Genomic DNA, 26,722 nt, shown 5'->3' on the forward strand with positions numbered 1-26,722 from the left:
AAGCCATCGAGGAGAGATTGGGCGAGTAGAGAAAAAGCAGAGCAAACGCAGAAGAGGAAACGGGGAGGAGGGAAAGAGAGGGAGAGGAACCCTAGGGAAGGAAGAGAGTGACCAAACTCGTCCGGGACAGGAGGAAGGCACGCCCAGAGGGAGCTGTTTCTTTAAGGAGAGCCCCGCCCCCTGCGTGTCGCCGCAGCAGGCCCGTCCACGATTGGCTGCGGCCGGAAGGCGGGAGGGGGGTTGCTAGGTGCGGAGGGGATCCGGCGGGCCCCCTCCTCCCGGAGCGCGGAGCCGCGGGAGCGGAGCCGGGGTTAGCGGCGCTGCTGAAAGATGGCGAGTGGCCGCGATGCGCGGCCGCCCTGGCGGCCGGGGCGCCTCCCGCTTCTGCTGTGCCTGCTGCTGCTGTTGCTGCGGAACCCGGGCCGGGCAGCGCACATCAAGAAGGCGGAGGCGACGACAACGACGACGAGCGCAGGCGCCGAGGCGGACGAGGGCCAGTTCAATCGCTACTACCACGAAGAGGAGCTGGGCTCGGCGCTGAGGGAGGCTGCGGCCGCGGGGCCCCCGGGCCTGGCCCGCCTCTTCAGCATCGGCAGCTCGGTGGAGGGTCGGCCGCTGTGGGTGCTGCGCCTCACGGCCGGCCTGGGGCCGCCGTCTCCTGACAGCGACTCGGGGCCCGACGCGGAGGGGCCGCTCCTGCCCGGCCGACCGCAGGTGAAGCTAGTGGGCAACATGCACGGCGACGAGACCGTGTCGCGCCAGGTGCTGATCTACCTAGCCCGCGAGCTGGCTGCTGGCTACCGCCGCGGGGATCCGCGCATCGTCCGCCTGCTCAACACCACCGACGTGTACGTGCTGCCTAGCCTCAACCCCGACGGCTTTGAGCGCGCCCGGGAGGGCGACTGCGGCCTCAGCGATAGTGGCCCCCCCGGGACCAGCGGTCGCGACAACAGCCGCGGCCGTGACCTCAACCGCAGCTTCCCCGACCAGTTCAGCACTGGCGAGCCACCAGCCCTGGACGACGTGCCCGAGGTGCGTGCCCTCATGGACTGGATCCGCAGGAACAAGTGAGTGTCATAACCCCCCGCCCATCCACGTGAGCCTGCAGGGGCAGAGGCTGGGTCCGGCACTCAGTAGGCATTCAAACAGTGCTTGTTTGCAGGCCTAAGGGACCGGGGTAGTGAAGGTGGAAGGCGACACCCCATAACCGGGACAGGGCCCAGGCCGCTTAGTCTCTTGTCCCGCTAATAGCCCAAGAAGCACTGCCTAGAGGCTGTCATTTGTTCAACGGATGCAAAGAGCTGTTTGGCTAGAAGCGAGACTTCTTTCCGACATTCTCGTCCCTATTGTCACAGGACCATAGAACATGAGCAATAGAAGAGAACTTAAGGATAACTTAGGTCAGCTCACTCATTTTATAGATCAGCTGTCAATACTCTATTATTACTGTAGGCACGGTGCTAAGTAAGCTCTTTCTCTGGACTGCATGACCTGTCTCACTTTATGTTGGCCACAACCTCATGAAACAGACATCATTAATATCCCTGTTTTGCATATAGGGGAAATTAAGGGTCAGAGTGGTTAAATAATGTACACAGTAGGGAGTGTAGCTGGGACTTAGATGCAGCAATCTGACTCTTGTCAGTGCTCTTAACAGCTACAGAGGGAGGCTGTAACCCATTAATGATAAATGACACTCCCTGGGTCTTGGTTATTTGATGGAAACTGGTTCTCTTCCAGTCTTTATTCTGACTCAGCTAGGGAGCATATGGCTATGGCTGGAGAACTTGCACAGAGCTGGTACTTTCATCCCTGCTTCATTTTAGATTCTCTAAAAGGTTTCTGTTGCCATTTGTGCACTTCATTAGTGGGCCAGGGCTGAATGGCTAATTATCGCATTTAGTACACACCTTAAGTGTTATTAAGCATTATGTGGGATGTAAAAAATTAAAAGCAATAGGACCTCAAGAAATTGATGAATAACAAGAGAATATCATAAATATCTGTGAGGTGTGTTTATGTACCCAGTTAAACTTTACAGGAGTTGTTCCTACTGGCAAAATATGTGTGGGCTGCAATAATACAGATCATCTCTGTGGAAGAGGTAGAACTTGAACGGCGTTTCGAGAGATGAGTAGGATTTTCAGCGAAAAGGAGGAGGGGAGGAATAAAAGAACAGAGAACTTACTCCGGATGGAATAGTGTCTGAAGTGAGCATGTACTAGTTCCCTTTTCAAGCATCGGCTTTACCAGCGTATCCCCATTTTTGTGTCTTTCATAAGGCTTGCGAGGCAATAGTTAATCTTTCCATCTGGATTTGAAGATTTCTAAGTGACAGATACAATAAAAGTAATAATGAACAGAAGTTTCTCTGTGGGACTTGGGATCACCTCTTCTATAAGATTTCAATACATATAGCAGACCTAGAAAATTCATAGGCATTATGACAACCCTAGATTTTTTTTTATCTTCCACCTTTCACTTTACTCTTCCTTTTGAGATCCCTTGTAGATATTTAATTTCACATATATATTCTGGGAAGATTTTTTTTTTTCTTGTAAAGATAACCATGTCATGATCTCTGAACATTTGTCTAAGAAACATGACTTTAATGTATATCTTGCTGTCAGAAGCTATGATGGCCAGGGCTTTTCTGAGATGATATATCGAATGCACTGTTTGCATTGCTTAAATGAAAATGCCCTGTCATGACCCTTGCAGGGATATAAATTCCGTGACTAGATTTTTCTCTTCAGTATTAGTTCTGTGGTGACCAGAAATGAAAATGAGCTTTGCCTTGGTGCAAGTCACCTTGAGGCTGCATCGAAAGCCTTAAACTTTAAATGTGGAACCAAAAATTTGCTCTCTGGTTAACATTTTCATATCACAGTATTTAATGATTATAAGTTTTGGTTTGGGCGGGTTAGTTCAATGATAGGAGCTTGTGACAATTTTAAAAGTTAATCTGGGTTTGTTGTCATTACACAAAAAGTCATTTTGTTCCGTGGCTGTGGACTATCCCAATCTGAACCAACCACGTTTCAAACATGTAATTCTAATAAGGGAAAGTAGGTGACTATATAGGGTGAAAAGTACATCCATCCATCCTCAGTTTTCACAAATTAACTCAAAATGCATATTCTTTAATGATAAATTAATAACAAAGGACACTGATATGTGAATAAAATGAGAAGCACAAGCATACACACAATTTGAGATTGATGCCTAGAGTCAGCTCCATGAATAGGAAATTTAAGAACTGAACACATTAGTCTGTATGGGAAAATTACCTTTTTCAGTGTATTTTCTGAAATCATTTGAGTAATTTCTAGATCTGCAGTTCACCCAGCTATATTAGAAATAGATTTTTGTTGCTATTTTGGGTAGGTAAGAATTTAAGACTTATTTCCTTCTGCTTAGGAAAGTGAATTTTATTTTCTTTGTTTCACTTTATACTTCATCCAGTGGGTGCCTCTGTATTATTGATAATTGACACATACTTAGGAAAATATACAAGATTTTAACCCCATCATTAAAATAAAGATTTTATAGTTTTCTTGGCCCCCATTTTTGGCACACTAGGCTTCTTTAATTAAATGTATCTGCTTAGACTTTAATAGGAGATTAGCATATAAATGATTTTTGGTATGTTGGTGAAAAGCATTACCATATTGCTGGGGGTGGGTACAAACTACTATTGAGGGGCTTATATTATATCTTTAGTTTCCTGAATCTTTAGAATTTAGTTTATCAGACTCAAGTTCTCATAATTTTTATTTATTTTTTATTTTTATTTATTTTTAAATTTATTTTAGAGAGAGAGAGAACATGGGAGGGGAGGGGCAGAGGGAGAGGGAGAGAGAGCTGGACGCGGGGCTCGATCCCATGACCCTGAGATCATGACCTGAGCCAAAATCAAGAGTCAGACACTTAACCCACCTAACCACCCAGGCGCCCCTCAAGTTCTCATAATTTTTAAAAGTTATTTATAGGGTTATCTGGAGAGCATAATAGAGTTAACTTAGAGATTAACTTTTTTATATCTATAAATCTTGTTTATAATATTTATAATATATTTAGCAGGTACCTTAAATCTTATGCAAGGAATAATATATGATCCTGAAGTATGAGGAACATTTAAAAGAACTGATTTGAATGAAAACAATAAGGGGCACCTGGGTGGCTCAGTCGTTAAGTGTCTCCCTTCAGCTCAGGTCATGATCCCAGGGTCCTGGGATCGAGCCCCAAATCGGGCTCCCTGCTCGGCAGGGAGCCTGCTTCTCCCTCTCCCACTCCCCCTGCTTGTGTTCCCTCTCTCGCTGTGTCTCTCTCTGTCAAATAGATAAATAAAATCTTAAATAAAAAAAAGAAAACAATAAAATACCTTTCAAATAAAATTGGATTGACATGCAAAGTTGGTTTGATAAAGACTAAAAACGATAAACTTATAGCGACTGTAATAGGTATCACTTTGTCTTGAAATCCTTGTAAGGGTGGCATTCATACTTTTAACACTACATAAGTAAAGTAAGGAAAATCTAACAGTTGAATTTTATCACTCAAGTAGATTGCAAATATTTTGTTTTTCTAAAAGTATTTCATTAGGCCATTTTAATATTTCTGAGAAGCATGGCAAGCAATGCCAGACAAAGTGAAAACAGCATTTAGTCGAGAATCTCGGACTTTAAAGTTTTAATTGAAAATATACAATTAAAAAAAAAAAGAAAATACACAAAGTAGCATGCTTCACTTATTTAGAATATGCAGTTATCCATTTTATTTTACTAGAATATGAGTGCCTGTGGGCATTTTTATGTTTGTTTGTTCCCTGGCGTATTCCTTAGTGCCTAGAACATTTGGCACATGGTTGACACTTAAGAAAATTTGTTGCTGAGTGGAACTAGGCTAGCCTTCTTGTAACTTTCCCAAAATCAGAGGGGGGAGAGAAAAGTACTTCAATTACTTTAGGCATACAAATCAGAAGTAAATTGGTAATACCTTAGCAGTGAGGGCCAGATGGGTAGAATGGAGTTAGAATTTCTGTATCATTCTATCACCCAAGAGCTAGCACTGGTAGTGGGGAAAAAATGAAAGTCTGAAGGCAGTGATTCCCGAAGTAGGATGCTAGATATCTCCAAAGGAGTGGACATCAGTTGTTGTGCTGGAAGGTGTCGTACGTGTATTAATTTTTATAACAACCCTGGGAAGCAGGTAGCATTAATCCCCATTTTACAGATGAGAGAGAAACTGGGGTTCAATGAATTTAGAGGCAGTAACTTCTTCCTGATCGTATTTCATTACTGGCGATATCATACTTATTGCTGAGCAATATCATATTTATTACTGGTGACATCATATTTATTACTGAGTGACAGCTCTGGGAGACTGAATGTTCTTGCCCATATTTGCCTGGCTCCAAAGCCTGAGCTATTGCTGCTCCACCAAATGGCATTCTCTGGTGTCTGGAAGATTGCTAATTATAATTATATATGTTAGTTTTTAACTAGTCTCTTTTCATACTCTATTCTAGTATTTAATCACTGTTTTTATTGGCTAAGTTCTATCTTCTGATGAACAGATTCTGTGTTACAAGTAATTTTCACTTTTTGATATTCCCTGGGATGGTACTGATCACACTTAAAATAACCTTTCAAATTAGACATACTACAGGTTTAAGTTTCTTTGAAGCATATAGAAAGAAACGTTATACATAACCCCCTTTAGAATTTCTGTAGGTCAGTTCATTTCAGCCACAAAAAGGCAGAAGCAAGAAAATCCAATTTAGAGTGCAAAGAGGAAAGTGTTTAATCTGTAGTCACAGTAATAGTTTGAACTGTTCCGTGAGGGAAAGATGTATAAATAGGACTTCAGCATGTTTTTGCCTTTAGCTTTCACCATAAAAGGAGTTCTTCAGTATTTCTGTATCTATAAATTTCACCAAATTATAAATTGTTTCGCTTAGAAGTAGAAACATAAAAAAAAAAAAAATGTTTCTTTTATGGGAGCGGGCCCTGTCTCCATGTCAGTTTATTTTTTAATGGACCAATCAGAAACCTTGGGCTTAGAAAGAGAGCTGCTTCTATGGTGATGCACTGAAGGACTAATCTCTGTGCTATATTGTTTTTCTCTGAAAGCAGCTCACTGTATCAGGTTCTCCCCACCCCCAGTCTTGTCAACTGCGGCTTCTCTCTTGAAAATGTGAATTTAGTATATTGTGAAACTGGAGTCAGGCAAAACACATCCTGTTTTAAATTAGACTCCCTACCTTAAATATTTTGGAATAGTAAATATAAAAAATCATGGAAGTTATTAACCTAACTCACATATTCAACACATATTTATACAGGCCATGTTTTCTGCGATGTTAACATGTTATGAAATACAAGTATTAGGTTGAACTATATGAAATTGTCGCTTTTGTAGTTGAAATGTGACTGAACACTGGCAAGTTCGTATTGTTCAACCTAACACATATATTTGAATTCCCTGAATAAGATGTCTCCTGGAATGTTAATTCGTACTGTTATTCAGCTACTTTTTCAATGATGGGAAAATTCTTTAAAGTTACTTAAGGTTAACTTAAATTGCAAAAACTGTTTGCCTGAAATTTGTTCAACTGATGATGCTTTCTTTCCTTTTCTTTTGTTGTTGTTCTGCTTCCAGTAGCTGATAGTGTTGTCTTCTAAGTCTCTAAGAGATACCTGAGTTCATTTATGAAAGATGTAGAATTTTTAAATACATGGCATTTTCTGTGCTTTTTTTTTTTTTTTTTTTTTTAGTGATATGTGCTTTGGTTGTTTTCAAAGGTTTGTGCTTTCCGGAAATCTGCATGGTGGCTCCGTGGTAGCAAGCTATCCTTTTGATGACTCTCCAGAACATAAGGCCACTGGAATCTATAGCAAAACCTCAGATGATGAAGTCTTTAAATACTTGGCAAAAGCCTATGCATCAAACCATCCCATAATGAGAACTGGTGCCCCTCATTGTCCAGGAGATGAAGATGAGACTTTCAAAGATGGGATCACAAACGGCGCACATTGGTATGATGTGGAAGGTATGGAAAGCCCTGAATTTGCAATATTTTCCTCTTTGTTCATTTGGCTTTTCTTTTTTCTTTTCTTTTCTTTTCTTTTCTTTCTCCCTTCCTCCCTTCCTCCCTTTCATTAGGTAAGCTCTGTGCCCAATGTGGGGCTTGAACTCACTACCCCCCACCCCCACTGAGGTAAAGAGTCACATGCTGTACTGACTGAGCCAGCCAGGTGCCTCTCATTTAGCTTTCTTATGAATACTCTGAGTGGAAAAGAGGAAACTTTGAGAAATCTAATTTTTAAAAATCTTTTTTTTATTTTGAAATTTTCAAACCCACAGTACAATTAAGACTACACAAAGGCCTACATATCCTTCATTTAAATTCACCAACTGTTATCTTACCCTAAATGCTCCACCTCTCCCGTCCCTTCCTCCCCACACATTCTCTTTTGCCAAACCATCCAAAAGTAGGTTGCAGATTCCTTAATACTTCACCTCTAAGTACCTCAGCATGTATTTTCCAAGTACAGGAACATTTTTGTGGACAACCATATACTGTTGCCCTAACTGAGAGATCAACAGTAATTCAGTACTACCATCCTACATTCTATTACTCAAATATCCTTTATTATTCCTCAGATTTCCTTTATAGCTCCTTTTCTTTCAGATCAGATCCAATCAAAGTTCAAGCATTGCATTTGGCCCTTGTGCTTTTGTGGTTTCCCCAATGTAGAACCGTCATATCAATACTCTCTTTTCTTAAGAGAGTAAGTGAACTCGTCAAAGTGAATCCTTTGATGAGTTCAGGCCAATTGTCCTACAGAACATCTCATATTCTGGATCCTGGTCAAATTTTCCAGCAAGACTCCTATAGAACACATCACATCACATCAGAACGCACATAAAGTGCTTGTGCCATGTGGCCATGGTGGACATCTTAGTTAATGGGATGATCATCAGTTCTCTCCCTTTTATATAATGGCATGGTTTCCTTTTATATTTTAATCTGTGGGGTGATCGTGGAATTTTTTTTTTTTAATTGGTTGAACACACACACACACACATATAACATGAAATTTGTTATTTTGACCCTTTTTAAGTATAGAATTAAGTGGCATTCATTTCATTCACGGTGTTGTGCACCCATGTCCCCACTGCCTACTTAGAAAACTTTTTCAGCATCCCAAACTTGGTAACCATTAAGCCATAATTCTCCATTCCCTTCCAATCTACTCTCTATCTCTGTGGATTTGCCTATTCTAGATATTTCATAGAACTGGAATCATATAATGTTTGTCCTGCGTCTGGCTTATTTCACTTAGCCTGATGTTTTTAAGGTTCATGCAATTTGTAGCATATATCAACACTTCATTGCTTTTTATGATGGAGAAATATTCCATTGTATGTATATACTGCATTTTGTTTATTCATTCACCTATTGATGGGCACTGGATTGTTTTCACTTTTTGGCTGTTGCAAGTAATGCTGCTATGAACATTGGTGTACAAATATCTGTTTAAGTCCTTGTTTTTGGGGCGCCTGGGTGGTGCAGTCGGTTGAACGGCTGACTCTTGGTTTGGGCTCAGATTGTGATTTCAGGCTTGTCAGATTGACTCTGTGCTCAGTACAGTGGGCTTAGGACTCTCTCTCCCTTCCCCACTTCTCCTCCCCCCTCCATTCATGCTCTCTCTTTCTCTCTAAAATAAAGAAATCTTAAAAAAACAAAATCCTTGTTTTCATATCTTTTGGATATGTACTCAGGAGTGGCATTGTTGGATCATATGGTAATTTTCTATTTAGCTTTAAAGAACCACCAAATTGTTTACCCCAGTGGCTGTACCATTTTACATTCCCACCAGTAATACATAAGGGTTCTCATTTTCCACAGAATATTATTTTTAAAAGAGTCATTAAGTAGGTTTGTTTACCTTTTCTTTTTAAATGTTATATAAACAGCTGTTGTGCTTTTTAAACTTTTGATGTCCTTTTAATAATAACTTTTTTGATTTTATGCAGCCTTAGACTATTAAGACTAAGCAGAAGGAAGAAGTTAATTCATGGAAATGTCATCTGTATAAACTTGTTCTCCTGTTAGAATCTGCCGATGGTGAAATGCCTTATTTTACTGGCAGTTAATTACATTATAAAGTGTCTTATGATATTTCTTTTAATGTGCCTTTATTTAAATCTTTGAATTATTCTTTGACTTTATGTGTCAAGCACTGTTTACCCAAAATGAGTCCTAAGTTTGAGGACTTGATACTTTTGAGAATTTTTTGATTCCCCTATAGCTTCTACCAATATTTCTTGTATGTAACAAACATCCACAAGAGGTTTAAAATAATTAGAAGCCATTTCTGCCCATAACAACTAGAGGTGATTTGAAAATCATTTATTTTCTTTTGTAGATAAGGGACATACTTTGATGTTTAATCCCATTTCAGTCTTCAGCAAGCATATTTAATAAAACCTGACTTCATGAACTAATGGTTTTGTGATGTAGTCAAGTTGCTTCATTAATTGGAGATATTATTTAAGATAATGAGTTAAAAATAATTTACTTTTTTTGGAGAAAATTGTAAACAGAAAGTAATTTTTTGATGATTAAAGAAGGTAAATCTATGTTATACTATTAAAAAAATAGGGTGCTGCCTTCACAGTAAGTAAGATTATTTGGTTAAACCAGATACCAGATTTTTTGATTCTTCAAACATCTGAAGAAGCTACATTTTGCTGCTGCCATTATTATTGTTTTTATGAACATCAACTTTTCTCCTTTTCTAGCTGGATGGTCAGACATATTTTCTGTTATTTCTACAACTAGCTTATATCTCTTCCTGCCCCAGCAATATTGAGCAGTTTTAAGAGTTTCAACAGGGCAGATTCACTTTGTTTATCTTATGTAGGACTGCAGTGAGTAACATATTATGAAACCTTGTGACTAGGCATGTACTCAGACCCGGATGTCCTGGAGTAATTTGACGCTTTGTGTGATGTATTTACAAATTCTAGCTCAAAGTAGTATATACTTTTAGAGCTAAAAGTGAATATATTGATCTATTCCAACCCTTTTGCTTTATAGGAAATCAGGACCCCAGAGAGGAAATAACTTGTACAATATCATTTATTCCTTTAGCAAATATTTACTGAGCCTCTGCCACATCCCGTATACTGGGTTAGGTGATGGGAGCAAAAACGGTGGGAGCAAAATAGGAACGATTCCTGCTCTCAAGGATCAGACAGTGTATTAGAAGTATGGGATATGGAGTGATCTGGCCCCACCATGTTCATGTTGGTTACCAGGGTTGACTCAGCATATCTAGCTGCCTATGTGGGTGGGCCTTGCTTCTCTCAACATGTTTCTCAAACCTGCAGGATCCCTCTCGGGAATGACTCTCCTAATAAGGCCTCTGAATGAATAGTCATGCTCTGCTACTAAAGCCTCCTTATTGTGAGAGCCTAAGCTGAACTTATTCATGGAGCAGGCCTTCTTCTTTTTTAACCACAATGTACTGATTTGTATGCCTTTTGTCTACCATTCTTTTTTTCTTTCTTCACAGTTAAGGAGACATAATAATCATCTGATGGTTTAATATGTTTACTCCAAAGCAAATTTAATGAAACTGAGTGGTAGTTTTAGGTCAACTTTTAAGAATTGCCTTCTTTTAACTTACAAAATACTAAAAAGGGCAAGTAACCCCACGCCACCTATAATTGAAATTATATGATCAAAAGTCACAATTTGATATAATTTTTAGAAGCTTACTTAGGCAGAATGCTGTTATATTTTTTTCTTGCAGATAGAAGAACTCTGGAAGGCAGTGTAGTAGAGTGCCTAAGGGCAGAGCTTTGTAATCCTGCTGCCTTGAGTTTGAATCCCCGCTCTGCTGTTGACTAGACGCATGTGTGTGGGTGTGTGTGTGAGAGAGAGAGAGACAGAGACAGGGACAGAGAGGGAGAAAGAGAAGCTTGGGCAAGTGAAGTAATTTCTCTGGAACTCATTTCCCACATATAGAAAAGGAAGACAAATACTATCTACCTCATAGGATTGTGAGGCCCAGGTGAGAATGGATGTCAAGCACTTAGCCTAGCAGCTGACACCATGGCCACTTATCTGGTGGAATTTAAACTTGAGGAGGGGTGTGCCCGGGTGTCTCAGTTGTTAGTTGTCTGCCTTCTGCTCAGGTCATGATCCTGGGGTCCTGGGATCGAGCCCCACATTGGGCTCCCTGCTTAGCGGGAAGCCTGCTTCTCCCTCTCCCACTCCCCCTGCTTGTGTTCCTTCTCTTGCTGTGTCTCTCTCTGTCAAATAAATAAATAAAATCTTAAAAAAAAAAAAAAAAACTTCAGGAGGGCAAGAACTTGATTTATTCATTTTTCAGTTTTCTGTTTCTAGCACATAGAACTGTGCCTGGTCTATAGAAGGTAAACAATAAGCCTTTTTTGAATTTTGAATAAATGAATTGTTGCCATCTGAGAAATGAGTACATAGTTATTTAAAATCTTAGATGATCTTTAGACAAGATAATCTTACAAAAATTTATAAAAATATTCCTCCTAATTTTATTCACACTCTGAGAAAATAAGTTGTCTTACTGATAGATCTAAGATCAGTATTTTTCAAACTTTTTTTTTTTAAAGATTTATTTATTTATTTGAGAGAGAGAGAGAGAGAGCATGAGTGGGAGAGAGAGAGAGAGAATCCGAAGCAGACTTCACGCTTGGAGCATGGAGCCCCACAAGGGGATTGATCTCACCACCCCGAGATTACCACTTTAGCGGAAACCAAGAGTTGGACGCTTAACCAACTGTGCCATCCAGGCGTCCTGAAACTTCTTTTTTTTTATTGTAATCTACAATGTAAAATACCTTTCAGTCATTTAAATACATTTCGTATTTGTGTGTACATAAAACCGAAACAATTTCATGAAATAGTACTTTGTGATGTATTCTGGTATTTTTTTTTCTAGGCTCTACTAGTTCATTAAACAAAAAATGCTTATCTGAACCTACTTATATATCTCACAGTGCACTAATGGGTCATGACCTACAGTTTATTTATTTATTTTTTTAGATTTTATTTATTTGACAAAGAGAGACACAGCGAGAGAGGAAACACAAGCAGGGGGAGAGGGAGAAGCAGGCTTCCGGCAGAGCAGGGAGCCCCATGTGGGGCTCGATCCCAGGACCCCGAGATCATGAACTGAGCTGAAGGCAGATGCTTAACGACTGAGCCACCCAGGTGCCCCATGACCCACAGTTTAAAAGTACAGTTTTTGTTCACTATTGGTAAAATTGATTTATTTTCAAATTCTAAGTAAGAACAAAACACCTTATAAATTGTGTGTAGTAACTTACTATTTAGGCTTTTTATTTTGTCCTGTCTTGTTACGTCAGCCATTTCCAGTGAGGACTGAGCCATATGTATGTATCTGAGATGACCTACTTTTAGACTGTTTTCCTTATATGAATGAGTACTGAGATAAGAAACTGGTCAGAAATATTGTCAGGTCTGTGTGTTGTTCATGTGAGTCTATGTGTCTCTAATTAGTTAGGTCAGCTGCCATAGGCTTAAACTTATATCTTTTTAAACCACTGCTAACTTGGGGCTGAGTCTTTTCAAACTGGTAATTATGAATTTTTTTTCTCCTCTGGAAGAAGAAAATTTTCTGTGAATTTATCAAACTTTCTTCCTTCTCCTTTTATACTTTATTTGAACCTTTTTCCCCTTCTCCTTTTATGGGCAAAGAGTTATGAAATGTGACCAGATAGCATATAATGTAACTAATTCAGTTTTTTTGTGAGAATAAACTTCTTTGATCATGTGGGCAGGTATTCTCTGCATAAAGTGGAGGTCAGACTGAGCAGCACTAATGTGCTCTAAATATATTGAGGTGTATTTGGCTTGAGGTAGATTGTTGCCAGAAAGGGAAAAGCATGGGGAAAATAATTACCAAATTGTTTTGAACAGCATGAAAGGTTATATTTGGTCCAAGAATGAACTGAAAAGCTTATTCTTGAGGGGCATATTCTGTGTCATTGAATAGGGCATTATGGTGAGGACATGGAGAAAAAGGAGCCCTGGTACAGAGTTGGTGGGAATACAAGCTGGTGCAGCCATTGTTGACAACAGTATGGAGGTTCCTCAGAATATTAAAAATAGAAATACCATATGATCCAATAATTCCACTATTGGGTATTTACCCAAAGAAAATAAAAACACTAATTTGGAAAGATACATGATATGCATCCCTATGTTTATTGCAGTATTATTTACAATAGCCAAGAGATGGAAGTAACCTAAGTATCCATCAATAGACAAATGGATAAGGAAGATGTGATGTGTATACACACACACACACGTATATACACATATATACGTATACACACACACAAATATGTGTGTATATGTATGCACACAATGGAATATTACACAGTGTTAAAAGGGATGCAGTTGTGTCATTTGAGACAACATGGATGGAGGGTATTATACTCAGTGAAATAAGTCAGACTGAGAAAGACAAATAGCATATGATTTCACCCATAAGTAGAATCTAAACAAATGAATGAATGAATAAAAAAATAAATAGCTGAATCAAACCTATAAGTACAGAGAACAAACTGATGTTTGCCAGAGGGGAGGGGGTGGAGGCTTGGGCAAAGTCGGTGAAGGGGAGTGGGCGATACAGGCTTCCAGTTATGGAATGAGGAAGTCAAGGGAGTAAAATACGCAGCATGAGGACTGCAGTCAATGATATCATAATAGTGATGTGTTGGGATAGGTGGCAGCTACACTTGCAGTGAACATGGCATAGTGTATGAACTTGATGAATCACTGTGTTGTACACCTGAAGCTAAGGTAACATTGTGTATTAACTATACTCAAATAAATAAAAAGCAAACAAATGCAGGGTATTATGGATTAATCATATGATGCCAGAAAATTGTAATCTATTTAAAACAAACAATCAAATGGACAGTGCAGAACTGAAAAAAATGCAATATCTGAAATTAAGAATAGACAAATCCATAAATACAGTAGGAGATTTTAAACACAGTATTTGGTAGATCACAAAGACAAAAATATCAGTAAGGACACAGTAGATTTAAATAACATAAATAAACCAACCTGACTAATGAACATATACAGAATATTGTCCTCGTATCTAATTTTCCTGCAGTCTTTAGTAATTTGAAGTAGAGAGGAAAGTATACTTATGGAAGATGTGTCTGGTTTTATTAGTGTTTGTATTACTTTGTTTTTAAAATTATATATTACAAGCAAAGTAGCAAACCTACAGAAACCTAAAGCATTCTTATACCTTTGCTTGTTTCACATTTTAATGGGATCAAGTCTAAACTTAATAGCATGACACTAAAGGTCGCAGAGTCTGACTCAACCCTACATTTCTGGTCTTCTCTCCTACTTCTCCCCTGTCATTAAACTACTTGTCCTTTCCCCAGAACGTGAACCTTGGGCTATTTTCTGGGATGCTTTTCTCCAGTTCCACGTAGTGGAAGCTCTAGGGTCACTGTCACTGTCTTACCTTCCTAGAGCTTTTTTTTTTTTTTTAAAGATTTTATTTATTTATTTGACCGAGAGAGACACAGCAAGAGAGGGAACACAAGCAGGGGGAGTGGGAGAGGGAGAAGCAGGCTTCCCACGGAGCAGGGAGCCCGATGCGGGGCTCGATCCCAGGACCCTGGGATCATGATGAGCCGAAGGCAGATGCTTAACGACTGAGCCACCCAGGCGCCCTCCTAGAGCTTTTTTTGATACCATCAATATGATGCTTGTCCAGTTATGTTGTTCATAGTTTTTTGTGTTTCCTGCTAGAGTGTGAATTATTTGATCATAAGGACAGTGTGGTACTATTCATTTGGAGTTATCTTTATACAAAATGTATTGGCAGGGAAAGAGTGCTAGAGGAAGAGAGACTAGGGAGGTGTTTACAGTTCTTTGGAGCAAGGTTTTTTTTTTTTTTTTTTTGGAGATAAGGGCTTTATCTAGAGGGATGCTGTGGGAATAAAGAGGGAGTATGAGATATAAGAAATTGTGCAAAAAGAACTGCAGGATTGATCATCCATTAGATGGTAGAACAGAGTATCAAAAAGAGGACCCAAAGGTATAACTTGGAGATTTTGAGCCTGGAAAAGTGATTGAACCTGGGAAAACTAATTGGAGGAGTATGTGTGTGTGTTCGTGTTCTCTTCAGGTGATAGAGGAGTGAAGATCGGGGATGGTACTTGATGCACTAGTTACAAGTACCCAGTGGGCAGTTGGGAAATAGGCTCTGAAAATTGGAAGAGAAGTCAGGATGATAAAGAGATTTAGCAGTTTTGAGATGTGGAAAGTGTATGGCAGCGTATATGATTTTGAAAATTGAATTGATACTGTGTCCTGGCATAATTTAATTGCTTAGAGCTGGAGCCAGAAATTCAATTAGAATATATATGTATAATAGAATACATAGGGCGCCTGGGTGACTCAGTCGGTTAAGCGTCCACCTTCGTCTCGGGTCGTGATCCCAGGGTCCTGGGATCGAGCCCCGTATCGGGCTCCCTGCTCAGCGGGGAGCCTGCTTCTCCTTCTCCTGCTCCCCCTGCTTGTGCGCGCACGTGCTCTCTCTCTCTCCCTCTGATAAATAAATAAATAAATAAATAAATAAATAAATAAAATCTTTTGAAAAAATAGAGTACATATATAAATGAACAGATGGGTGGGGTTTGGGTTTTTTTTTTTTTTAACCTCTAAAGTGAATGTACTCCTGGCATTTTGCAACGGGATGTTTTCTTTAAGGAATGCTGGAAGTTCAGATATTAATTCTCGGTCCATTGTTCATGTTTAAGAATACTATTGATAATCAAATATGCATTAGTAAAGTGCTTTGGTCTTATGTGATCTTGTATATTAAGGAGGTGCTTGGACCTCTTCCTTTTTTTCTCTCTGTTTTAATCTGAGTGCTGCCTAATTTGAAAGGAAAGCAAAAGGTAAAACGGTTCTCAAACAGAATATTTGCTTCTACTCGAGTCATGAGTTTGCTTTAGTAAACTAAAATATAGCCTTTAGGAGCAGCGAAGTTGTATATTTTGTAATGTGATAGACTTACATGAAGGTTGAGAACCAACCATTAATCACTACTTTAGGCTTTGGTACCTTAAATCTTCAGATCTGAGGTCTAGATATTAGATGTGCTTTTTTTTCTTTTTTCTTTTTTCTGTTTAACTCAGGTGGTAGAGAATGGGAAAGTACTTTAAAAAAAGGAAAATGCAGTTCAAAGAGCTGTGTGAGAGATCATGTTGACCAACTTAAACAAAACTGAAAATAGATGCAGGACTGTGTAATTTAGTTTAACTTTGTAGAACCATATCATTAGCAAATATATATTCAGTGGGAGTGGTGAAGGAAATAGATAAAGTTGCTGAGAATACAAAGACCAAGTTCAGTTAAGATTTGCTCAAAGTAAACTTGAATTTAAAGACCTGGAACATGGGGAATTTTTTTCAAGGGCAACCTCGGTTTTTTTCTATTCATTTGACCCAGATGTCCCACTTAAAATTTTTTATGAGCACTATGCTCATTAGCTTTTAAAAATATCTCAGGGAGGGCGCCTGGGTGGCTCAGTTGGTTAAGCTACTGCCTTCGGCTCAGGTCATGATCCTGGAGTCCCTGGATCGAGTCCCACATCGGGCTCCCTGCTCGGCAGGGAGTCTGCTTCTGCCTCTGACCCTCCCCCCTCTCATGTGTTCTCTCTCATTCTCTCTCTCTCAAATAAATAAATAAAATCTTTAAAAAAAAATAAAAATATCTCAGGGAGTACAAAATTATCACTTAAAACTCACTTATTATCTATAAATAAATTGTTCACAAATGTCAAAATTGTGAGAACTTCTCACTATTCCCTGTAGTTTTTCTTTTTTTTTTTAAGATTTTATTTATTTATTTGTCAGAGGGAGAGAGAAAGAGCACAAGCAGGGGGAGTGGCAGACAGAGGGAGAAGCAGGCTCCCTGCTGAGCGAGGAGCCCCATGTGGGACTCAGTCCCAGGACTCTGGGATCATGACCTGAGCCGAAGGCAGACGCTTAACCAACTGAGCCACCCAGGTGTCCCTGAAGTAGTTTTGTTTTTGTTTTTGTTTTTTAAAGATTTACTTATCTGTCAGACAGAGAGAGAGAGCACACACAAGCAGGGGGAGTGGCAGGCAGAGGGAGAAGCGGGCTCCCTACTGAGCAAGGTGGGGACTCGATCCCAGAACCCTGGGATCATGACCTGAGCTGAAGGCAGACACTTAACAGACTGAACCACCCAGGAGTCCCTCCTTTGAAGTAGTTTTATTAAAGAAATAGCAGTAAGCTCCAAATTTGAATCTACAGTGGAAATTGCCTATCTATATTCCTATACTCCAAAATGTTTTTCCTATAAAATTTCCTAATATGTTGCGATTTTTTTCTGTAAAAAATTTATAGGGTTCTTATATAATACAGTTTGATACTTTATAGTTTGGCCTACTAAGGCAAGTTAAAATAAACTTGGTATGTTTAATTCTTAATACTGAAACATTGATTTTTTTTTTTTCTATTGAGTTTCTGCTTGAGACGTAAGAGTGAGTCATTCATTAGTTCTCTGTTTTTGAATGAAGGTTCCTCTCCTCCCCCGACAAAGCTAGATCTCTATAGTGAAAACAGTAATAGGGACTGGTTCCATGATAAGGATGAATTGAGTGTCCTGAAGCATATGAAAATTTGTTGTTAGACAAGTGAAGGAGTTTAATGGGTATGAGTAGATCCTTTTATCAGAAGATTTAGCCACCCGTAACAATTACTGTTGATCACAATTTGTTGTACTACTGGACAGATTCCTAATGGTTACATTTTTAGTCTTGTTTTTTGATGCTGCTAAAGGAATGAAAGCATTATAGGTTTCATAGTACATTGCATTCAGTTTTTTCTGAACAAAGAAAACTTTGGATTGGTAGGTAGCATTTTTTTTTTTTAAGTTTTTTTTAGTTTAATCTCTACAACATGGGGCTCGAACTTACGACCCGAGATCAAGAGTTGTACACTTTTCTGACTGAGCCAGCCAGACACCCAGGTAGGTAGGTTTAAAAGCAAAATTTATACCATTTTTCTTTCTTTGTCAATTCTCCTTGTGAGTAGAGGAAATAATCTAAATCAGTGGTTTTCAAACTGAGGTATGTGTGCGGAGAAGGAAGAGACCTGTTTCAATAACTTTAAGGAAATAAATTTCCAGATCTTCCATACCTACTCTTTCCTAAAATTGGTTGGCCTGAGAGAGATGCTTACTGCGGGGGTTCGATCACATGTCCTCTTTGCCCACTTGACTGAAGATAGGCATAGTTTTCTACCCACCTGAAGCTCACTATGGTATGTTGACTCAGTTTTACAAAATTCCAGGGCACCGAAACAAAAGGGACAATTTTACTTTAACAGTATCATAAAAGCATCACACCAAACTTCTCATTAAAAGGTATTTTTGGGGCACCTGGGTGGCTCAGTCAGTTGAGCTACGGACTCTTGATTTCGGCTCAGGTCATGATCTCAGGGTCATGAGATTAAGCCCCACGTTGGCTCTGCATTCAGCGGGGTGTCTGCTTGGGATTCTCTCTCCTTCTCTCTCTGCCCCTCCCCCCCATAATAAATAAATAAATCTTTTTTAAAAAACATATTTTCAGGGGCGCCTGGTGGCTCAGTCTTTAAGCGTCTGGCTTCAGCTCAGGTCATGATCCCAGGGTCCTGGGATCAAGTACCGCATCAGGTTCACTGCTCAGTGGGGAGTCTGCTTCTCCCTCTGCTTCTGCCCTCCCCCCCTGCTTGTGCTCTCTCTCTTATGCTCTCTCTCTCAAATAAATAAATAAAATCTTTAAAATAAATAAATAAATATATTTTCAGTAACTATTACCTGTTTATTAAAATTTATAATTTTGCCTTTCTGATAAATTTTATGCCAATAGTTATTGTAATAATTCAATCTAAAAGACAAAAATTAGTACTTAGGGCATTAGAAATTGAAAATTAAGGAAAATTTAAGTATGTATACATACATATTATAGTTTGAAGTGTTACAGGATGATCAGTGTAAGACTTTGGACCATATAAGTATATCACGTTCAAGTAACAATCTGTGGATGAAGCGGAATAGAAATATAAGTTCAAGTAGAAAAAGGGAAGATATAAAATTCCTATTGTTAAAGAAGAGTATATGTTCACACAAGTTTTAAATAGATGATTCCAGGAATTAAATCTATATTTTTATTTATTTGGGTACATCTAAAATAATAATGTAAGAGTTTTATTTAAAAGTATAAAAATTATACCATCCAGGAAATTACACTGTTTGCAACTATTTAAACTTAAATGAAAACTTTTAGATACCAACTTAAAAATATGTAAAGCACTGCATAATTTTTCAAAAATTATTTTAGTATGAATAAACAAGTTTGAAGGTCATTGGCTTAGATAGCCCCCTGAGAGACTAATGGATAATAGAGGCTTGCTTATTTATGATTGTTAATAAGTCAGATAAATAACAGATCCTTTTATACTATTAATAAAGTGCTTTATTGCTTTGAGGCATGCCTGTAATGAATGTTCCACTCCCCAAATTTAAATTTTCTTTAATTGGATAAAGATACTGTTCTGAGGTCTGATATTTAATCCTTTAGTCTGTTTTGAGCCACATGACATCACCTTAAAAAAAGCAAACATATTAACTGAATCTGGAAGTAGCTCAGCTGCCAGTAACATCAGGCTTATCTACAGATTAATGGCTGTTCTGTTACAGGGAACTGTAGCTTTGTATAGGTAGGTTTTTTTGTTACTGAGGAAAAGTTCAAGACAACAAGATCTAAACCAGCTGCCTAGTTAAGATTACTCATTGACGGGCACCTGGGTGGCTCAGTCGGTTAAACGGCTGCCTTCGGCTCAGGTCATGATCCCGGGGTCCTGGGATCGAGTCCCGCATCGGGCTCCTTGCTCAGCGGAGAGCCTGCTTTTCCCCTGCCTGCCGTTCCCCCTGCCCCCTGCTTGTGCTTGCTCTCTGTCTCTCTCTCTTGCTCTCTCTGTATCAAATAAATAAATAAATAAAATCTTTAAAAAAAAAAAGATTACTCATTGACATTTAGTATTGGTAAAATAAATGTTAAGTTTAATACAGATAACAAATAATGCCTATTTGTAGCACCTCGCAAAAGAAAATTCTTAAGTTATTCATAACTCAGTTAATATCTTCATTTGCTTCTAGGTTTTTTTAGATGATTTAAAAAAAATAATTTCTTTTTTTTTTTTTTTTTTTTTTAAGATTTTATTTATTTGCGAGAGAGAGAATGAGAGACAGAGAGCATGAGAGGGAGGAGGGTCAGAGGGAGAAGCAGACTCCCTGCCGAGCAGGGAGCCCGATGTGGGACTCGATCCCGGGACTCCAGGATCATGACCTGAGCCGAAGGCAGTCGCTTAACCAACTGAGCCACCCAGGCGCCCCTAAAAAAAATAATTTCTAAAGTGAAACTTGAAGCTGGTGAATAAAAACTTTCTGATATTCTAGAGTTAGGATAGCTTTTTTATATTTTTTTTGTATTGCAATTAAAAGTTTAGTTTGCTACTATTCACATTGGTGGGTTCCTATGAGTTTAGAAATGTAGATTAGGTAGATACCACAACTCATAAGTTGCTTTCTGAGAATAGTTTATTATTATAGACTCAGAGGAAATTTGCTTTACTTTTTTGAGATTTCATTAAGAAAAGGATATTCTGTATATAGCTTTCTATTACTGATTTCTGTGTAATTCCATCATGTCAAAGAATATACCTTATATGATTTCAGTTCTTGTACATTTGTTAAGTTTGTTTTACAACCCAATAGACCCAGTATTGTCTGTCTTGATGAGTGTTCCATTTGTATTTGGAAAGAGTTGTGTATGCTGCTCTTGTTGGGTGGGATGTGCTATAAATGTCATTTAGATCTAGTTGATGGTAGACTTGAATTGTAATGTTTTCTTGGTCAATTGACCCTTTTATCATTATGTAATATCCCTCTTTAACCCTGGTACTTTTCCTTGTTCTCAAGTCTACTTTAGCTGATACTACTATAGCCCCACCAATTTTGTTTTGTGTTCACATAGTATATCTTTTTCTCTTCTTTTACTGTTAACTTACCTATACCATTATATTTAAAGGGAGTTTCTTGGGGTGCCTGGGTGGCTCAGTCGGTTAAGCATCTGCCTTCCGCTCGGGTCATGATCCCGGGGTCCTGGGATCAAGCCCCTCATTAGGCTCCCTGCTCAACGGAGAGCCTGCTTCTCCCTCTCCCTCTGCCTGCTGCTCTGCCTACTTGTGCTCTCTCTTTCTCTCTAAATAAAATCTTAAAAAAATTAAAGTGAGTTTCTTATAGACAGCATGTAATATGCAATAGTATGAATGAATCTCAGAAGCATTGTGCTGAGTGAAAGTAGCTTCATACAAAAGGCTTTACATTACATGATTTCATTTATATGACATTCTGGGAAAGCAAAAATATAGGCAATGGAATTAGATTAGTGGTTGCCCAGAGCCTGGGAGCTGGGGGAAAGGAACTTCCTGGGATGACACAAATGTTCTGTATCTTGATTGTGGTGGGGCTTATATGAATGTACACATTATACTATATACTTAAAAGGGGTGACTTTTACAGTATATAAACTATGACTCAATAAAACCGCATGTTGGTTAGAGAGATTGTCAGAATTGTTTTGAATCAGTTAACTCATACTTGAGTATAGGGGAACTGAGAAACTCTGTATGTTTCAAAGAAGAATAAAGTTTAAAGTATCATGCAAAAAGATATATCTTTATATGCTGTTTTATAACCTTTTTTGTTATTATATGGTAAATATCATACCCATAAATGTGTGTCCACAATACCTTAACTAGTTGCACAGTAGCCCATTTTATATAATTATAAACTGATCCCCCATTTTTGGATAGTCAGGTTGTTTCCAGTTTTATTCTCCTTCAATTTAAACACTATAGTCCTTATCTTTGTAGCTATTATCTTGGAATAAATTCCTGGAAAAGAAATTTCTCTGTTAAGGTCATGCCAAAGATTTTATACCCATAATTATTAAATTATTACCCAGGAGTGTTCTATACTCCCTTATTTTATGTTTTTTTCCTTAGTCCCTTTTTAAAATTTTTAAGGTAGTTTTTTGATCAACAAATATTTTACAGTTGTTACTAGTTAAATCTATCATTTTTTTCCTTTTATGCTTTCATACTACTTTGCTGTCAAACTTAGAAAGGTTCTCCTCAAAAAAAAAAAAAAGAAAAAGAAAAAGAAAGATTCTCCTTATCCTGAGAGTACAAAAATATTTATGTTGGCTTCCAGTTTTGCTTACGGTTTCATTTTTACATCAAATTCCATATGGATTTAAGAGTTTATTTGGTATGATATGAGGTAAAGCTCACCTGTATTTTTTGTCACATAGTTAACCAGTTGTTCATGTAACAATTACTGACTAATTCATTCCCCCTTGGTCTTAAATGTGTCTTTAATCATATTGCAAATGCTTTTATTTCTGTGCTTTCTACTTTGTTCTATTGGTCTGTTTATTTTGATATTAATTGCTCTGCTTTAGTAAGTACAGTTTTAAGACATTTTAATATGTGGCAATGCAAGTCCCTGTTGTCATTCTTATTTTTTAATGTTTTCTTGGGTATTCTCACCCATTTGTTTTTCCAAATTCTAGATCATTTTGTCCAGTTCCAATAAAAATCTGTTTTTCTGAGTAGTATTTGTAAATTAATTTCAGGGAAATTTAATATTTTTATAAGCCTCCTATCTAGAGGCATGAAATCTACATCCCTCAGTAAAATTTAATAATGTTAATTTATATTAGGCATTTTATTACATTTAATCCTATATGTGTTATAGGTTTTGTTGCTGAGATCTTTTTTTCTGTTATGTTTTCTGATTATTGCTGAAATATGGGGAAGGAATTAGTTTTTGTATTTTTTTTTTTTAAATTTCATTTATTTATTTATTTGACAGAGAGAGACACAGCTAGAGAGGTAACACAAGCAGGGGGAGTGGGAGAGGGAGAAGCAGGCTTCCCGCGGAGCAGGGAGCCCGATACGGGGCTCGATCCCAGGACCCTGAGATCATGATCCAGGCCAAAGGCAGCCGCCTAACAACTGAGCCACCCAGGCGCCCCGTATTGTTTTTCTGTAGTGTAGTCATCCTTTTATTTCCAATATTTACATGGTTTTCTGTTAAATAGGGTCTTATCAAAGGAAAATTTGGGGACTGTATGTCAAGATTTAATGAATATTTTGTATTTCCACTAGATTCTATGCTGTGAAGCTATAATTAACTCCACAAAGATGTGTTACAGTTAGGTACACTATTCACTGTAATATTTCCTCAAATCTATAGGACCTACAAAAAGAGTTTTGTCTCCATGAATCTGACTTTCAGTTTTAGATTGTTTCTAAAGTTATATGATAAAAAAAAAGTCGCTACAGTGAGTGATCTGTGGGACTAGAGGCCACTGAATGTGATTTCTTCTCTTAAAGTCTTATTTTCAAAGACTTCTTCCTCTCTACCCCCATCCTGGGAATATATTTCTATGTGTCATTGATTGGCACTGGCTAGTTACAGTACTATTAAAGTTAAGTCTAAAAAGTGGATTAGATAATATTCCAAAATATTACTGTAAACTTGGTCTTCTTGTTGCTCTTAGCTAGTGTTTCTTAAATTGCTACTGAAGTAAGACAATTAAGGGACAGACAAAAGAATGCCAGGACTCAAGCCTGGTGATTATAGTGTTGTAAGTAGTCTCCTTCACTGCCTTCTGGCATAATTAAAGTATGAGTTGGCCATGTTTGCAATTTAACACAGCTATTAAGTTTTACATATGCAAAAAAACATATTAGCTCATACTTGCATTGCTCTGAAATTATTATTTTTATGTGTTCTGTATTTTGCTTCCTAACCAAGACTCTAGACTATGAATGAAGGTATGTCTCTTATTTATAAATCCCTATAATCTTAGTATAATGTCTTAAACACAATGACCATTATACTATGACTAATACAGTAGTAAAAATTGGAAAAGACTAATAAATATTATATATGATGAACAGTATGTGTGTGTCCACATGTGTACATACAAGTGAGAGTTAACCAAAGATGATCATAGATGCCAGACCCAAAGTGAGTACCGAGATGCTGGACAATAAGAGAAAGCCAAAAGATGGATACCTTGCCTTCTAAGAAGAATGTTAAGACCAAGTTACTGGGCTTGTGGTGGTTATAAACATGCATGTATTCTGGGAAGACAAAGTCTTTGACATCTCTATATAGATGTTCAGTGGGCATCTCAAATTTAATACATTCAAAACAGAAATCTTAATTACCTACTTAGTTTCATTCTTTCAACAGATATTTACTGAAGGACTACTGTGTGCCAGATACTGTTCTGGTGCTTGGACTATCCATCAGTGGGTATAACAAATATCTCTGCCCCTGTGTTGCTTATAATCTAGCAGAGAGAAATAGGCAGTAAATAATAAACTTAGTAGGTAAATTGTTAAGTACTGTAGAAAAAAGAAAAAGTACAAAAGGGTGAGTGGAATTGTGAGTGTTGGTGGGATGGGCTTGAGGATAATGGTGGGGAGAAGCAAGTAGCAACTTTAAGTGGGGAAGTCAAGTTGAAATTGGAGCAAAGAGCTGGAGGTGAGGGAATTAGTCAAGCAGGGATATCTGGGAGAAGGGCATATGAGGCAAAGGAGTAGCTAGAGCAAAGATCCAAAGTCAGGAGGTACCCAGTGTATCCAGTGAACTGCAGGGAGGTCATGTGGCAGATGCAGAGCCAGTGATGGAGAGAGTATGAAAGAAGGTTAAAGTGGGGAGGGAAATGGTAGAAGACAAATCACGTAGGGCCTTAGGCCACTCTAAAGACTTTGGCTTTTAGTCTGAGTGAAAAAGAGAGTCATCATACAGAAGACTAACATCTGACTTACATTTTAACAGAATTAATCTGGCATCTCTATTGAGAAAAGAATATAGAAGGGCAAGGGCAGGTACAGGGAGAACTGTTAAGAGTGATTGAAGAGGGGCGCCTGGGTGGCTCAGTTGGTTAAGCAACTGCCTTCGGCTCAGGTCATGATCCTGGAGTCCCGGGATCGAGTCCCGCATCGGGCTCCCTGCTCGGCAGGGAGTCTGCTTCTCCCTCTGACCCTCCTCCCTCTCATGCTCTCTGTCTCTCATTCTCTCTCTCTCAAATAAATAAATAAAATCTTTAAAAAAAAAAAAGAGTGATTGAAGAAATCCAGGCAGAGAAAGATGGTGGCTTGTACGAGGGCAGCGGCCATGGAGGTGAGGAGAAATCTTTGGATTCTGGATTTTGCAGTTAGAGCTACCATGATTTTCTGATGCTTTAGATTGGGATGTGACTCCAAAGGCTTTTGGCCTGAGCAGCTGTAAGGATGGAAGTGCCATCAGCCATGATAGGAGAGACTGCAGGTGGAGCAGGTTCAGAGAAGATGAAGATATGTTAAGTTTGTGATATTCAAGTAGAGATGTTGAATAGACAATCGGATGTACAAGTCTGGAGTCTGGGAAAGAGGTCTAGGCTAGAGATAGAAATTTGAGAGTTGTCAGCCTGTAGGTAATATTTAAACCACGAGACATCAAGGGAATAAGTAAGAGAAGAGGACCAAAGACAGAGCTTAGGCATGTCATAGCTTCTTCCTTTGTTCTCCTTTCAGATAGTTAATGGCACTACTATCTCCCTAGTTTCTCTAGCCAAAAATCTGGAAGTCATCCTTGGTTCTGTATAAACAAACCCTTTCTAAATCCAAATCTGCCTGCTTCATGTCCAATACTAACCTAGTCCAAGCCATCATTTTCTTCTAATTCTTCACTCTGCTTCACTTTTACCCCCCACCCCCAGTCATTCTCCACCCAGCAGTTAGAATGATCTTTTAAAAAGGCAATTCATGGGGCACCTGGGTGGCTCAGTTGGTTAAGTGTCCAACTTTTGATATCAGCTCAGGTCTTGATCTCAGGGTCATGAGTTCAAGCCCTGCATTGGGCTCCATGTTGGGCGTGGAGCCTACTTTTTTTTTTTTTTTAAAGGCAATTCAGATCATATCACACTTTTGTTCAAAACCCTCCAATGTCCTGGGTAGCAAGGGAAGCAATCAACAGAGTAAAAAAGCAGTCTATGGAAAATATTTGTGAACCATATATCTGATAAAGGGTTAATATTTAGAATATATAAAAAACTCCTACAACTCAAAAAAAAAAAAAAAACACACAAGTAATCTGATTAAAAATGGGCAAAGGACTTGACTAGACATTTCTTCAAAGAAAATATACAAATGGCCAACAAGTATATGAAAAGATACTCAATATCACTAATCACCAGTGAAAAGCAAATCATAACCTCAATGACTTATCACCTTGTACTCCTTTGGGATGGTCATTATCAAAAAACAAAACAAAACAAAATAGCAAGTGTTGGTAAGGATGTGGAGAATTTGCAACCCCTTGCCTGGTTGGTGGGAATATAAAAATAGTGCAGCTGCTATAGGAAACAGTATGGAGCTTCCTCATTAGAAATAGAATTACCATATGATTCAGCAATCCTGCTTCTAACTACATATACAAAAGAATTGAAGCAGGATCTTAAAAAGA

The 26,722-nt window shown here is 38.5% G+C and overlaps 1 protein-coding gene across 1 annotated transcript in view; it reads left to right on the plus strand.

Moving 5' to 3' along the window:
- Positions 1–249: 249 nt before the first annotated feature.
- Positions 250–26,722, plus strand: part of CPD (carboxypeptidase D) — a 79,949-nt gene continuing 53,476 nt past the window's right edge. The window contains exons 1-2 of the mRNA XM_032428535.1: positions 250–1,067; positions 6,807–7,054. Coding sequence (XP_032284426.1) covers positions 331–1,067; positions 6,807–7,054 — 985 coding nt within the window. The 5' untranslated portion in view covers positions 250–330. The remainder of the gene's footprint in view (positions 1,068–6,806; positions 7,055–26,722) is intronic.

Source organism: Phoca vitulina, unplaced genomic scaffold (assembly GCF_004348235.1).
Source record: "Phoca vitulina isolate PV1807 unplaced genomic scaffold, GSC_HSeal_1.0 scaffold40, whole genome shotgun sequence".
NCBI classification, from domain to species: Eukaryota; Metazoa; Chordata; class Mammalia; order Carnivora; family Phocidae; genus Phoca; species Phoca vitulina.